Source organism: Cadophora gregata (genome assembly GCF_030347475.1).
Source record: "Cadophora gregata isolate MNR1 chromosome Unknown scaffold_10, whole genome shotgun sequence".
In the NCBI taxonomy this organism is placed as follows: Eukaryota; Fungi; Ascomycota; class Leotiomycetes; order Helotiales; family Ploettnerulaceae; genus Cadophora; species Cadophora gregata.
Genome location: NW_026695933.1, coordinates 2,032,479 through 2,044,840, shown reverse-complemented (window position 1 = coordinate 2,044,840; position 12,362 = coordinate 2,032,479). Strand labels below are relative to the sequence as shown.

Genomic DNA, 12,362 nt, shown 5'->3' with positions numbered 1-12,362 from the left:
GGAGGACCATCGTGGCGTGACTAGTGCGGCTCACTCCAGGGTGTCCTTGGGTGCCTGAGACAATGAAATCCAAACTTTTGAACCTTACTTTTCCGCCTCGGTTAAAACAGGGGTTCCGCGAATCCATACAAACCAATCCAAACTTTTGTCTCCGCGATGGCGATGGAGGGTCCTTCTCGGACATCAACATTCGTTTGCGAGTAGTTCGTAGCGCTGTACGGATTGACGGAGAATGTCCACATCTGGGGATAGTCCCTTTATCTTGTGGAGCGTATCCACTACGTGGGTTCTTTGACAAACCAACTGATCGCCTTTCCTTGGTTGTGGATAGGATTTCCATGAACAAAAGAGCAAGCTTACAACAACCTGCTTCTTTTGTCGGTCTTAGGAATTGGATCGACCTTCCTGCCCGGTTCGTCCATCTGCGAAGTGGTGTCTGTGTGGAGCATGCCGGGTTATGATGGGGAAGGTGGTACTCAATCTGATAAGATTTGAATTCTTGGACAGCGCAAGGCGAAACATGACCTTACGGATTCACATTTTTTGATGCGAAGCAGAAACTTTGTTTTATGACGATGATAAATCATGAATCCAAAAAGGACAAGAACAAGAAGTCGTGCTGAGGCTCATCCCTTGCGCGACTCAGTCGTTCCCGGAAAACCGCGATGTCCGGAATTAGTGGAGGGCAGCCTCGTGGGGATTACAGCAATGCTCGGAAATGCGAGAAAACAGATCATCATGTGATTAAAGGATTTAAATAAATATGCCAAGGGAATCGAATCTAGAGAGAGTCATGGGCAGTCTACATATCTAGAGAGCTTTGTCTCGAGGATTGTTGTTTTTCCTCGCCAGCGTTGATCTGCTTCGCTGCCCACACTCTTTACACGCCCTCCCAAGTACGCCCACCCCACAGTCTTTCCCACACTACCATCACAATGACTTCCCTCCAAAAAGTGCTGCTCAATGCAGCCCTTCTCGCAACAGGAGCGTCAGCAACAAATCTCTTCGTTGCCAGCACAAACGGGAATCTCACCACACTCTCCCTTACCAACTCGGGTAACACTTCCAGTCTCGCCATCTCATCATGGACGAACCAATGCGCCAGCAACCCCGCAGCGCTGAATCTCGATTATGAAAATAGGATCTTGTATTGCTTGGACCGAGCAAGCACATCTTCCGTCAATGGATCGATGAACGAACTCGTTCGACATTGACACGAACGGCAATCTCACGCGTTTAGCGAGGATTCCCGTTGCTTTGTCAGGAGTCTGGGCTGGGTTCTTTGGTGCTGAAGGTGGGAATAAGGGTATTGCTACTGTGCACTAGTAAGTCAAAATGCCTTTCATACACGATGAAAATACGATGGAGATTGACAGTCGCAATCTAGCAACCGCAGCGCCTACTCTATCATAGGAATCAGCGACGACGGACAGCTAAACGGCCCTCTCCAATCCTCATTCCCCACCATCACAAAACCAGGCCCCATCACCGCCCGTCAAGACTTGTCCTACCTGCATCAAGTACAGACTGACCCTACTGGCAAATTCCTCGTCATGAACGACCTCGGCGGTGACATGGTTCGCATCTTTACTTTCGACGCAGAGACCCTGGCTCCCGTAACGGAAGTCTCGCAACTATTGACAGACCCGGCTGTTGGTCCTCGACACGGCCGTTTCCGGACTGCGGAATCTGGGAAGATGTACTATTTCTTTGTGGGCGAGTTGAGCCAGAATGTGTATTCGTATGAGGTTACGTATACGGATGTGGGAATGAGCTGGACGAAGGTGTTTGAGGTTCCTGCGTTGGGAGTTGGAAATGAGAGGGCGCCACAGACGGCGCCTGCGAGTGGGCTTGAGTTGACTGTATGTTCTTCTTCCCCTTTCCATTTTCAATACCATCTGTAGTGAGAAGAAACTTACATCGTCATATTTAGCCTGACAACAAATTCGTCATCGTCTCCAACCGTGACATCTCATTTCAAGCTAAGAAAGGACCAACCGATACACTCTCCACGTTCTCCATCAACGTAGACGGAACACTGGAACTTATCCAACTTGCTCCTTCCGGCGGATGGTCGCCCAGACAATTCTCCTTGAACAAGAAGGGCAATTTGTTGGCTGTTGGGCATCAGAATAACTTCACTGTTATTGTTTGGGAGAGGGACTTGGAGAGTGGAAAGATTTTGGGGCAGAGGGCGAGCATTAAGTTGAGTACGGCTGTGGTGGCTACTATTTGGGATGAGTGATATTTCTGCTCTATGTAGCTAGTTGTACATCAATTGAACGCTATCCGGTATATGTGAGAGGAAGGTCACTTGCGCTAAGTGAAAAACCATTGATTAAATTGACCAATATCAACTGAACTGTGGATGGGTCACACGAGGACAATATTAAGAAATAACATTTCGCGCGTTGTCTTCAAGTTTGGTTCTGGGATTTAGACCGCTTGAGTTACTGTTGATTGAGCTAGACGTTATTAGCGTCGTCTTGACTAGCGAACAAGTGAGGATCGGGCCTGCATTTCAGGGCTCAGAATGCACAAAATATTTCTTGAGCTGGAAAGGTCATATAAAGAGGATAGGAAAGCAGACTCAACTCATGAATTATATAGATATTAATTAAGCCCAATCGCTGTGAGACAACAAGACTATGTGTTGCGGTATCATAATAAACATAGGGTTGGTGTCGTCTCGCGTGTCATACCTTAGCGAAGAACATCATCGAAGCTTTCTAGAAGCTAACTTCAACGTCATGTACGCTTCTTCGAGGAACTATACTAGACTAAATTATGAAGTTTAAGTTTAGACTGGGCTGTTGATTTCAAGTATGGTCCCGTTGAAATATACTACCTTTGGCGCGAAAAATTATGTTTCGAGCTGCCTGGACTTGCTTAGCATCAATTTCCAGTCCAAATTCCAACTGTTGAAGGTTAAGAACGGCACACCCTTTCCTTTTCTCCCAGACTTCTTCATCATCCCATCTCAAACTCCAAGATCCATCTTCCACACACTTTCTACCAATATCCAACTCAAGCAGTCTCAATCAACTACCACCGCCCTCCTCTCACAAACTCCAACAACACAAACACCTGTCGTGGTCAACATCAAAATCCACCATGACGCAAAATCACTACCACATCCTCGGCCTCAACATGAGTGCTGGAGCAGAAGAGATCAAAAGACAATACCGCATTCTCGCACTGGCCTTTCATCCAGACAAGAATATTCAAGACATAGAGACCGCTACCGCTAAATTCAAAGAAGTGAGTTTGTGCATCCACCTACTTCAGGTCTAGCTTCAAGGCTAATATTTAAATTCATAGGTCCAAAATTCCTATGAGGTTTTGAGCGACCCAAAAAAGCGTCTCGCCTACGACGCTACTCTCCGCGACGGAAGTGACTATCAACCCACCTTCTCAGCCAAAAAGCCCGCCAAAAAGCACGCCAAGCGACCCCAATACGCCGCCAGATGCGATGACCACCAAGACTCAGATAGAGAGTGGGACTGGGACTTTGAGTTCGCAGAAAAAGATATACAGCGCCAAAGAGAGATATTGCGCAAACAGGGCTATAACAATACCTTGATAGAAGTAATGCTTCAAGACAGAATCAAGTTCTTCAACACTCGAGCAACAGAGTGTAGAGAGTGGAACAGGGACCATACGACGAAAACGGACGGCCATACGCCCGAAGAATCCTGGGATGACAGAGACACGCCCAGAGCGAAAGTGAGATCTACTGCGAGGCGGGAGAAGAAGAGTTCAGCATCTGGTGCGAAAGGGGAAAACACTGTGAAGGAAAAGTTCAAGGCCTGCGGTACTGCAGGAGTCATACCAGACATTACTATTGAGGATGGAGACGAACTCTCAGAGGAGGAAATTATCATGCTGCTCAAGGATCAACTCACACCAGAAAGAACTGCTGATTCTCCTCTCTCCAAGAAGGAAGCAAGGGCATTGAAGAGGAAGGAGCAGGTGAAGACGGAGGGTCAAGTCAAGGGTTCGACAAACGATAACGATCAGGTCTCCTCCGCAGATATCAAGACGGGACAGCCGAAGAAGTCCAATATCGCAACCGAAAATGCCACCAAATTCGATACATCAGATTACACGACAGGCCAAAAGGTTCCGCCAACTCAATCTAAGGACGACGTACCTCCAAAAATTCCAACGAAGAAAGTAACGAAAACAGAGGAGGACTTCCTTCCACCAATTCCATCGAACCTCAAGAGCCGGATTCAGGACAGCGTACAGGAGATGTTCGTCAAGGAGACCAAGAAGTGGAGGGGTGTTGTAGAGGTTGAACAGATTGTGCAGCCATCTGTTCCGGAGGAGCTTTTGTCTGCTTTGAAGATGTTTAAGGGCTCGTTTCGGAGGAATCTAGTATCTGGCATGTAAATTTGAAGCTGTGCATGTTGATGGGAGGGGTTTCGTTGTCGCTCTTTTTGCTTTCCTTGCTCTGAATTTGGATTAGTTTGTACTTTGTGGTTTCGAAGGATGGAAAGACTGGGCTGCCGGCAATGTTAATGACAGTTGAGATGTTCTTATGCACTACCACTTTTTGTCCCAATGCTTTGTGATGAAGCCTGATTTTTGCGTGACTGTCTGTTTGAACAATGCAGACTTTCATGCAGGACCAGGTTGCCAGTCTCTTGATGTGGCCTAGTGAGGTGGATATCTGACGTGCATCGGGACCAAGTCTCTCCACACCCTTGGCAGACTGCACAACCATTCAGGGAAGTAACGAGAAACGTATTTAAATTTGACCAAAAATCACAGAGAATGTCATTTTTCTTGCGAGTACAACAGCTGTATCCGGGCGAGCCTATTTTATTGTGAGCATATTCAATGACCAGATGAGAGTGGGAAATGTTCAAGTCGAAGTTAGACGAGACAACTGATAGTTTCAACGGCAATGCAGCACACGCGTAGTCGGCGAAGTTGATATACAAGGGTAATTTAGGCAATTAGCCAATAATGAGAGGTGTATTGGTTTGATTTCTGTGTAAATCTGGAACTCCGCCCAAGAAATGCATCGTTTGTCATCGTGCAGATGTTGCGACGCCTGTCGGCACTTGCTCATCTGCCCCACATTTGAAAAGGTCTGAGTTCGACAGAATGCCACATAAATACTTGTCAATTATCCTCTTCGTGGTGCGGAAATTTCTTTCTATTTCTCTCCCTTGGGCATCCTTTATTGGTTCTCTTAGCCTCGACAAGCCTCGATATGTGGTCCATGATTTCCATCCTGGAGGCGCTTCTCTGCTCCTACATCATCTATGCTATTGGAGTTGCAGTCCACCGTCTTTACTTCAGTCAATATGCCAAATTCCCAGGTCCCAAACTTGCTGCTCTCACATATGGATACATGTTTTACTATGACGTAATTGTCGGTGAAGGACAATACATGTACAAAATCAAAGATCTACACGAAGAATACGGTGAGTTAGTTCCCCTCCTCCACTTCCAAAGCAAGGTTCTTTTGTTTGCCACTTTTATCCACTGACAAGGATACCAGACAGTCCAATCATACGGATCAGTCCCCATGAACTCCACATCATCGACCCAGATTTCTACGAGGTGCTATTCACTGGAGCTAACTCCAAACGAGACAAACCTCCGACCTGGTCCCACGCATTCTCCAATGTTGATTCTGTATTCGGGACCATCTCGCACGAGAAGCACCGTGTGCGGCGAAATGCTATTGCGCCGTTCTTCTCGGCCAGTTCTATGCGCAAGCTAGAGCCCTTGATTCAAGAGAATATCAATAAATTGATTACGGTGTTCCGTCGATACCAGAGCACAAAAGAGCCGATCCCACTGAGACCGGCCTTTGGAGCTTTGACAAGCGATATCATTGCCGAGTACTGTTTTGGAGTCAGTGAGAATTACATTGAAGCGCCTGGCTTCAATGTGATGGTTCTGGAGACAACAGATGTGCTGACTGATACTATGCATGTCACCGTTCAACTTCAATGGCTTCCAAGATTCTTGAACTCCTTACCCGATGGAATCGTGGTGGGCATGTTTGGTCCTGGAATGGCCAAAGTCTTGGAGCTGAAGCGAGTACGTATTGCTCGAGAACTGCTTAATGACTTCAGCTAATATCAGGAAAGCATTGCATCCAGAAAATAAAAGAAACCGTCAAGTCAAGAGGTGATTATAGAGATGTGAAGCACCGCACTATTTTTCACGACTTACTGGATAGTCCCACTCTTCCAGAGCAAGATAAATCGGAAGACCGTTTATGGCAAGAAGCCCAATTATTTCTTGCGGCTGGAACCGTGACGACTGCTACTTCTATTGCATCTGCTCTGGTGTACCTCTTGCTGGATAAGCCCAGACTTCAAGTCTTGCTTGAGGAGTTGGAGAATGCTATGCCAAATATTGCGATCCCGCCAAGGCAGGCACAATTGGAGAGACTTCCATACTTGGTAAGTTACGCATGGCCATCCAATTTGAAGAAAGACGTTGATGAATTTTTAGCATGCTGTTGTACAAGAAACTTTACGTCTTGTGTCTGGTGTCTCATACCGATTGACCCGTTCAAGTCCTACCGAAACCCTACGTCTTGGAGATTGGAGCATTCCACCAAATGTTAGTACCACCATACTCCTGCAAGAGCGTTACTAACTTGAAAGACTGCGTTGAGTATGCATGGGCCATTAATCCACCACTCTGAGAACGTCTACCCAGAGCCATGGTCCTTCATCCCAGAACGCTGGCTCGCATCACCAACCCCACCCGGTCTGCCAGAGAGACCAGTAGGAATCCCACGAGCAAGTCAGAAGTACTTAGTACCGTTCTCGAAAGGATCTCGCAACTGTGTTGGCCAGCCCATGGCATATTCAGAACTATTTATGACGCTTGCCAATGTACTTAGAACGTTCGTCCGACTGGAACGAGATCAGGATGGGAATGTGACTGGAGTGCGGGGTATGGAGCTCTTTGAGACTGATCGAAGAGATACGGATATGCAGCGAGATTTTGGATTTCCTTCGCCTGAGAAAGGACGGGGAAATATGCGGATTGTGCTGGAGTAGTTGGTACATGTGACACAAATATGCAGCTTCGTTTTTCCAGAACGTACGATGATGCCCGACAAGGAAAGAAATTGTACATGGTTTAGTCATTCAGGCACATCTTACATCATCTTAGTCAAACCATACAAGTCTCCTTTCTATGTGTCTGTCAGATTCATTCCTAGCAGAGCTAAACCTCGCTGCTGACTATTACCCCACACTTTGGTTCCAAGTGGCAAGCCCCAATCAACAACTCCGCGGCTAACTGAGTCATAAAACGGATCCGAATTTCTCCAGACTCTTTCCAATTTTTCCAAATATCTCACAATGGCATCTTCAATCAAGTTATTAAAGTCCACATACCGATGGATCTCGACACCCCTCATAATCGGTGCTCCAATGCGAGTTTTCAGTGGCCCTGAGCTCGCAACAGCGGTATCCTCGGCTGGCGGAATCGGCTTCATCGGTCCAGGAAAATCACCCGAAGATCTTGAGCCAGCTCTACAAAAAGCTCGGGAATTACTAGAGAAACGACTTCAGTCGCAGAAATCACGACTATACATTTCCTCTGCGGACTTGGAGGATAGGCTGCCAATAGGGGTCGGTTTCCAGATTTTCGATGCGAATCTGGAGGTTGCGCTGCCTTCAATCGCGAAGCATCGACCAGCTGCAGCATGGCTGTTCGTGCCGAGGGATGGGACGGATGACCTCTCGGTATGGATGAAAGAGATTCGCAAAGTTTCTCCACAAACTCGGATTTGGCTGCAAGTTGGATCGGTTCGCGATGCCACCGAGGCAGCAAAGTTGTCGAGTCCTCCGGACGTTCTCGTTCTTCAAGGTATTGATGCTGGCGGCCATGGTCTTGCCAAAGGAGCTGGAATTGTCTCTTTGGTTCCGGAAGTCAAGGATGCGATGAAAGTAGCAGACTTGGACATTCCGATTGTTGCTGCTGGTGGCATTTCAGATAGGAGAGGCGTAGCTGGGGCGCTTGGGTTAGGTGCTGTTGGTGCTGTGATGGGTACTAGATTTCTAGCCTCAAAGGAGGCAAATATTGCTGCTGGGTACCAGAACGAGATTTTGCGAGCCACAGATGGAGGACAATCGACGGTCAGAACATCTCTCTTTGATGCCTTGGCTGGAAGAAACAATTGGCCACCTCAATTTGATGGCCGCAGTATTATCAACGGCAGCACGAAGGATTCTGATGCCGGGGTTCCTTTTGAAGAAAATCAAGCGAAATTCAAAGAGGCTATGCAGCAAGGCGACAAAGGCTGGGGCCGAGATGGAAGATTGACAACTTACGCAGGTACTGGGATTGGCCTCATTCACGAGATTCAGTCAGCAGAGGATATTGTCCATGATGCCCGAGAGTCGGCGAGAGCAGCATTGAGAGAAGCTTTGGAAATGATTTGAGATAGAGACTTTAGTCAGAAAGCTTTTAGACGAAGGCTAAAGAATTTTATGATTTCGAAGCCTTCATAGGGGTAGCTACGGGAAGGAAATTTTGGGAATCTGTAAACCCTGGACATCGCTACTGGGAATCCCGATATCAGAAAAGATTCTTTGCCTTCTAGGATCGAAGCTGCAGAATGGAAACAAATCTCACTCTCTAGCTCGCTAGAATTAGCTAAGTAACTGCAGAAATTTGATTGACATCCAGAAAGAGCTTCGAGAGTGATTCTTCTTCATAATCCAGTGCTGTGCATATCTGACCAAGCCTATAGAGAATCAGCAACGAGTGCTTGACAATCCGAGCCTCACTCACGTCAACGCATCACCGACTAAGCCTTTGATGATCGAAGGAATCGAGAATGGTATCCAACCAGGTTCAGGCAAGGGCTGCTCGACGGTCTCGTAGATATACGCCAGTCTTTCGCTAAGGTATGGGAACGAATGAACACATCCCTCCCACAATAGGCCATATTGGGAAACAGGCCTTCCTGCTATATTGACTGTGTTAGCTGATTAGCCTGGAGATGCTCTTAGTGACATCTCACAGAGTAGGAAGAATTCAGTAGCGCAGTGACGCCAGCCTTTCCTGATCAACCCTGCGATGACTCGATTGACCCAGAGAGCACCCCTCCTCAAGCGGTATAAATTCGCCGCGCCAGAGCTAGACATACATATCCGCATCAGGTCATTGATAGCATCTGTGGGTAGGCCTTGATGTTCGATAACAACGCAGAGGGAAGCGAATACCAATTCCCTGAAGTTATGCAGCTGCACCACAAAGCCAGCATCCCGTTCCGACGCCTTTGTTCCCAACGCATAACGCCGTGCGGACATAATCAAAGTTTCAGAAACCCCTTTGTTATTCATGGGAAAGTCCAATATTTCTGTCCCGGATCCGGCTCCGTGACCTCCAGAGAGCTCATTCTTGAGACCAAGAAGCATGGTTAGAGCATAATGATTCTCCTCCACGGTATCAAGACCGATCGCGATCCGTCTGTCCATCCAACTACTCGGTTGATCCCATCCTTTGGTCATTTGGTCTATAATACGTCTCCATCTGGCATTACTAGGAGGTACCTTTGGTGTCGGTTGCACAATTTGCGAATCATTGGTGCTAACTAGTGGTTCCTGATACTCCAAAGCGATTGAAGGATAGAAGTCAGAATCGTTGGCGTCGACGAGATCTGGAGGAATGTACGAAAGATCGTTGAAAGATAGTGGTAATTGTGTACTCCCCTTGTCACATGTCTCATGGTGGAATTGAAGGTATTGAAGTTTGGCTTCCAGAAAGCTGATGTAATTCAAGAGCTCTTGGACTTGCCCTGTCTGTGTTTCCCAAGGGAGATGTGTGCGGCCCGGTGTAGTCATGGCTCGAAAGATTTCTCTGGCTTGATGCTGAAGTAGCGTGATGCAGGAGATGTTAGCTTCATGAAGATCATCAGCCAACAATCCTTTCTTTACCATCTTACAATGTTGATAAGATTTGCAATCCGACGGAGAATACCCCGCATCCGCATCTCAGCAGCTGATAGGCTGGGTGTACCGGACCACACATATGTGGTCAACATTCTCGCTTACGATGCATCATGCTGATAAATCCTTGGCTTCGTTACTTGTACCAAACAATTCATTCTGTATTTCTAGATCTCGATCCTTTTCACAATTTTACATACCAGTGACTTCTCGACCAACAGCAACCTGCCCTGAACCCCTTCAAATACCCGAAGACAATCAGAGGTCCCAATCGAAAGTCGTGAATGCCTGCTTGATAGTAACGAAAGGGAAATCCACCCCCAAATCCTCCTTCGTAACGATCTCCTCCCCAGACCAACTCTTATTTCCAAACTCCTCCCAGTATTTGAGCATTTCCCCCATTTCAAGGCCCCACTTTGGCCACAGTCGGTCAAAGTCCTCAAGGGTCACTTGGATATATTCAGCGTTTTTGCCTGTCACTTCACTCCACGACTTGAGAAGGTCACCTGTAGTGAGTGATTCAACTGAACCGAGAACAAATTTACCAGGGAGAGTCAACTCTGGCTTCTGGACGATGGCGAGCGCAAATGGTCCCACGTTAATATTTTGGTCTCCAAGGCTGAGAATCGGTGTCGATGGCGAACTCGGCTGCAGCCAGACATATTTGCCAGCGGTTTTCTGTAGGCGGTCAGTTTTGAGGGATCAGAATGTTGAATTTAGGCCTCACCAAGAAGTTCGGCTTGAACATTGGAAGTAACAGGTTACTGGCGTAATATGTGTTCCAGAGAAACGTAGTCTTGGCGAAGAGTGCGGGGTCATTCTTGATGAAATCGTCGATGATATTCTTGCCGACGAAATGAGGAATCATGTACTTCCCTCCCGAGATTCTTCCGGCATTGGCGAGGGTGGACCAGATATAATGCTTCAGAGTAGGAGTGGCTGCAGCAGCTTTGGCGAGATTGATACCTTGCTGAGTTTCGATCTTGATCGCCTCTTGAGGCCCTTTACTCGCAAAGGGTTCGAAAAAGTCGGTCACTGCATAGATCACAGTCGCATCCTAGACATTATTAGGCTGGTAAGTTTGGGATCTGTTACTGGGACTAACCTTAAATGCAGTGATGAGGGACTCGATATTATCGAGCTCTGCTGTCACTAGCTCAACTCCGCGATCTTTGAGAGCTTTGGCTTTGGCGCTGTTCACATTTCGAGTGGTTCCCCTCACATGGTAGGCTCCGTCCTCGAGAAAGGAAGTGACTGCACTTCCACCTTGACCACCTGTGGCTCCGATGACGACGACGATTGGCTTGGACATTTTACAGAATAAATTTAGAATAATTGTTGGGCAAATATGTAACAGGGATAGAGAAAAGGATCGGCAAGCTTTTTATCCGGTTGTGTAAACAGGCACTGGTTGTTCTGATGATGGGAAGAATTTTTTGATTCTGGAGAAAGATTATGGGGGTTTTATACCTGCCACACGCAATAAGAGAAAGCTTTGGATATCGTCATTCGGAAGGATGAAAAGTCAGCGACAGATTATTCTCTCAGATCTTTGACATCTCCTCGGATCTTTTCATCAAATCTATGGAAATGTATGTCCAGGACGGAGAAGGAAAAATCATTCAAGGCTGTTGACACGTTTTGATGCAGGTATCAGATGTGTGGAAAGTGTGTTGACAGGGGTCCTGTGGGTTGTGTGTCAGCAACCACACACTTTATCCCAAGCCACCACACTCCTCCCACACACTGCTGACAGACCACATGCTGTACCACACAATTTGGATGGACGCATTATGGCACGATGACCAATCGAAAACAAGCTTTCAGGATAACTAACAAGAAACTGAAAAGGTAGAAATGTAGATGAAGAATTGTTTGGGACATTTCTCGTGAGATTTCTCGCCCAGATGTGGCGGGAAGTTCATGCATCATCACTAGCTGCCGAGCCAAAAGTCATTTTGCAGCCACCCTTACCTCAAGGACTCGGGACGATGTACATTCAGAGTACGTGATGGTCGATCGTACTATCATATAGCGGTATCTGAATAACGAGGGACATTATCTGGTGCTTTGCGTCTCAGCGCATGTGTTCAGCTTCTTTGCCTAGACAGCCCAGTCTCGCTTCAGGTAAATAAGCAATGCCGTCTCTTCGCCGGCTACCCAGGCAGAAGCTAGACCCAGGCCCATTTTCGAATACAAACTGACCCAGTCGAGCGGGAATTATCGTTTGCTTGACCGAAATCTGTAGCGACGTAGGGTGCCGTTGTTTCTTCGACAGAATTTCTTTTGCTCGACTATTTTCTTTGAGCGACTATTTTCTTTGATTTCTTTGAGCGACTTCACCGCAACCAAGGTTTGATGCTTTGTTGCCCAAGATAATTATTTACAAAGGATATTAGACAGTTCTGTCATCTTTAG

The 12,362-nt window shown here is 47.0% G+C and overlaps 6 protein-coding genes across 7 annotated transcripts; 4 read left to right on the top strand and 2 right to left on the bottom strand.

The window, feature by feature from the left end:
* Nucleotides 1-935: 935 nt before the first annotated feature.
* ONS95_002038 (uncharacterized protein) lies at nt 936-2,245 on the top strand (the record flags this gene model as incomplete). Its single annotated transcript, XM_058495267.1, has 4 exons — nt 936-1,056; nt 1,241-1,325; nt 1,388-1,862; nt 1,934-2,245. 4 exons carry the CDS (start codon nt 936-938, stop codon nt 2,243-2,245), a joined length of 993 nt encoding a protein of 330 aa, XP_058355578.1.
* Nucleotides 2,246-3,114: 869 nt separating this feature from the next.
* Nucleotides 3,115-4,437, top strand: DNAJB6 (DnaJ sub B member 6; the record flags this gene model as incomplete). Its single annotated transcript, XM_058495266.1, has 2 exons — nt 3,115-3,261; nt 3,322-4,437. The coding sequence occupies 2 exons, from the start codon at nt 3,115-3,117 to the stop codon at nt 4,393-4,395; spliced, it is 1,221 nt and encodes a 406-aa protein (XP_058355577.1). The 3' UTR covers nt 4,396-4,437.
* Nucleotides 4,438-5,153: 716 nt separating this feature from the next.
* ONS95_002036 (uncharacterized protein) lies at nt 5,154-7,115 on the top strand. Of its 2 annotated transcripts, none has more exons than XM_058495264.1 (4): nt 5,154-5,438; nt 5,516-6,063; nt 6,114-6,594; nt 6,639-7,115. In XM_058495264.1, the coding sequence occupies exons 1-4, from the start codon at nt 5,225-5,227 to the stop codon at nt 6,677-6,679; spliced, it is 1,284 nt and encodes a 427-aa protein (XP_058355575.1). In that variant the 5' UTR covers nt 5,154-5,224; the 3' UTR covers nt 6,680-7,115. The 2 variants fall into 2 exon arrangements, with proteins under 2 accessions (XP_058355575.1, XP_058355576.1); XM_058495265.1 differs by having other exon boundaries at nt 5,154-6,063; nt 6,114-6,431; nt 6,484-6,594.
* On the bottom strand, nt 7,116-9,993 carry ONS95_002034 (uncharacterized protein). Its single transcript, XM_058495262.1, has 3 exons — nt 9,017-9,993; nt 8,785-8,962; nt 7,116-8,737 (listed from the first exon to the last, which is right to left on the bottom strand). The coding sequence occupies exons 1-3, from the start codon at nt 9,933-9,935 to the stop codon at nt 8,647-8,649; spliced, it is 1,188 nt and encodes a 395-aa protein (XP_058355573.1). The 5' UTR covers nt 9,936-9,993; the 3' UTR covers nt 7,116-8,646.
* Nucleotides 7,347-8,432, top strand: ONS95_002035 (uncharacterized protein; the record flags this gene model as incomplete). The annotated part of the gene is made up of 1 exon (XM_058495263.1): nt 7,347-8,432. The coding sequence occupies one exon, from the start codon at nt 7,347-7,349 to the stop codon at nt 8,430-8,432; it is 1,086 nt and encodes a 361-aa protein (XP_058355574.1).
* Nucleotides 9,994-10,073: 80 nt separating the features above from the next.
* Nucleotides 10,074-12,298, bottom strand: ONS95_002033 (uncharacterized protein). The gene is made up of 4 exons (XM_058495261.1): nt 11,599-12,298; nt 11,050-11,540; nt 10,672-11,001; nt 10,074-10,622 (listed from the first exon to the last, which is right to left on the bottom strand). The coding sequence occupies exons 2-4, from the start codon at nt 11,254-11,256 to the stop codon at nt 10,203-10,205; spliced, it is 957 nt and encodes a 318-aa protein (XP_058355572.1). The 5' UTR covers nt 11,257-11,540; nt 11,599-12,298; the 3' UTR covers nt 10,074-10,202.
* Nucleotides 12,299-12,362: the final 64 nt, after the last annotated feature.

Bases quoted from the DNA above. Each gene is read 5' to 3' on its own strand.
- ONS95_002036 (XM_058495264.1), top strand. From the start codon at position 5,225: ATGTGGTCCATGATTTCCATCCTGGAGGCGCTTCTCTGCTCCTACATC. The intron at 6,064-6,113 runs GTACGTATTGCT...ATATCAGGAAAG, and splicing joins AAGTCTTGGAGCTGAAGCGA to CATTGCATCCAGAAAATAAA. The intron at 6,595-6,638 runs GTTAGTACCACC...CTAACTTGAAAG, and splicing joins ATTGGAGCATTCCACCAAAT to ACTGCGTTGAGTATGCATGG.
- ONS95_002033 (XM_058495261.1), bottom strand. From the start codon at position 11,256: ATGTCCAAGCCAATCGTCGTCGTCATCGGAGCCACAGGTGGTCAAGGT. The intron at 11,002-11,049 runs GTTAGTCCCAGT...AATAATGTCTAG, and splicing joins CCCTCATCACTGCATTTAAG to GATGCGACTGTGATCTATGC. The intron at 10,623-10,671 runs GTGAGGCCTAAA...GACCGCCTACAG, and splicing joins TGTTCAAGCCGAACTTCTTG to AAAACCGCTGGCAAATATGT.
- ONS95_002034 (XM_058495262.1), bottom strand. From the start codon at position 9,935: ATGGTAAAGAAAGGATTGTTGGCTGATGATCTTCATGAAGCTAACATC. The intron at 8,963-9,016 runs GTGAGATGTCAC...CAGTCAATATAG, and splicing joins TACTGAATTCTTCCTACTCT to CAGGAAGGCCTGTTTCCCAA. The intron at 8,738-8,784 runs GTGAGTGAGGCT...GATTCTCTATAG, and splicing joins TTAGTCGGTGATGCGTTGAC to GCTTGGTCAGATATGCACAG.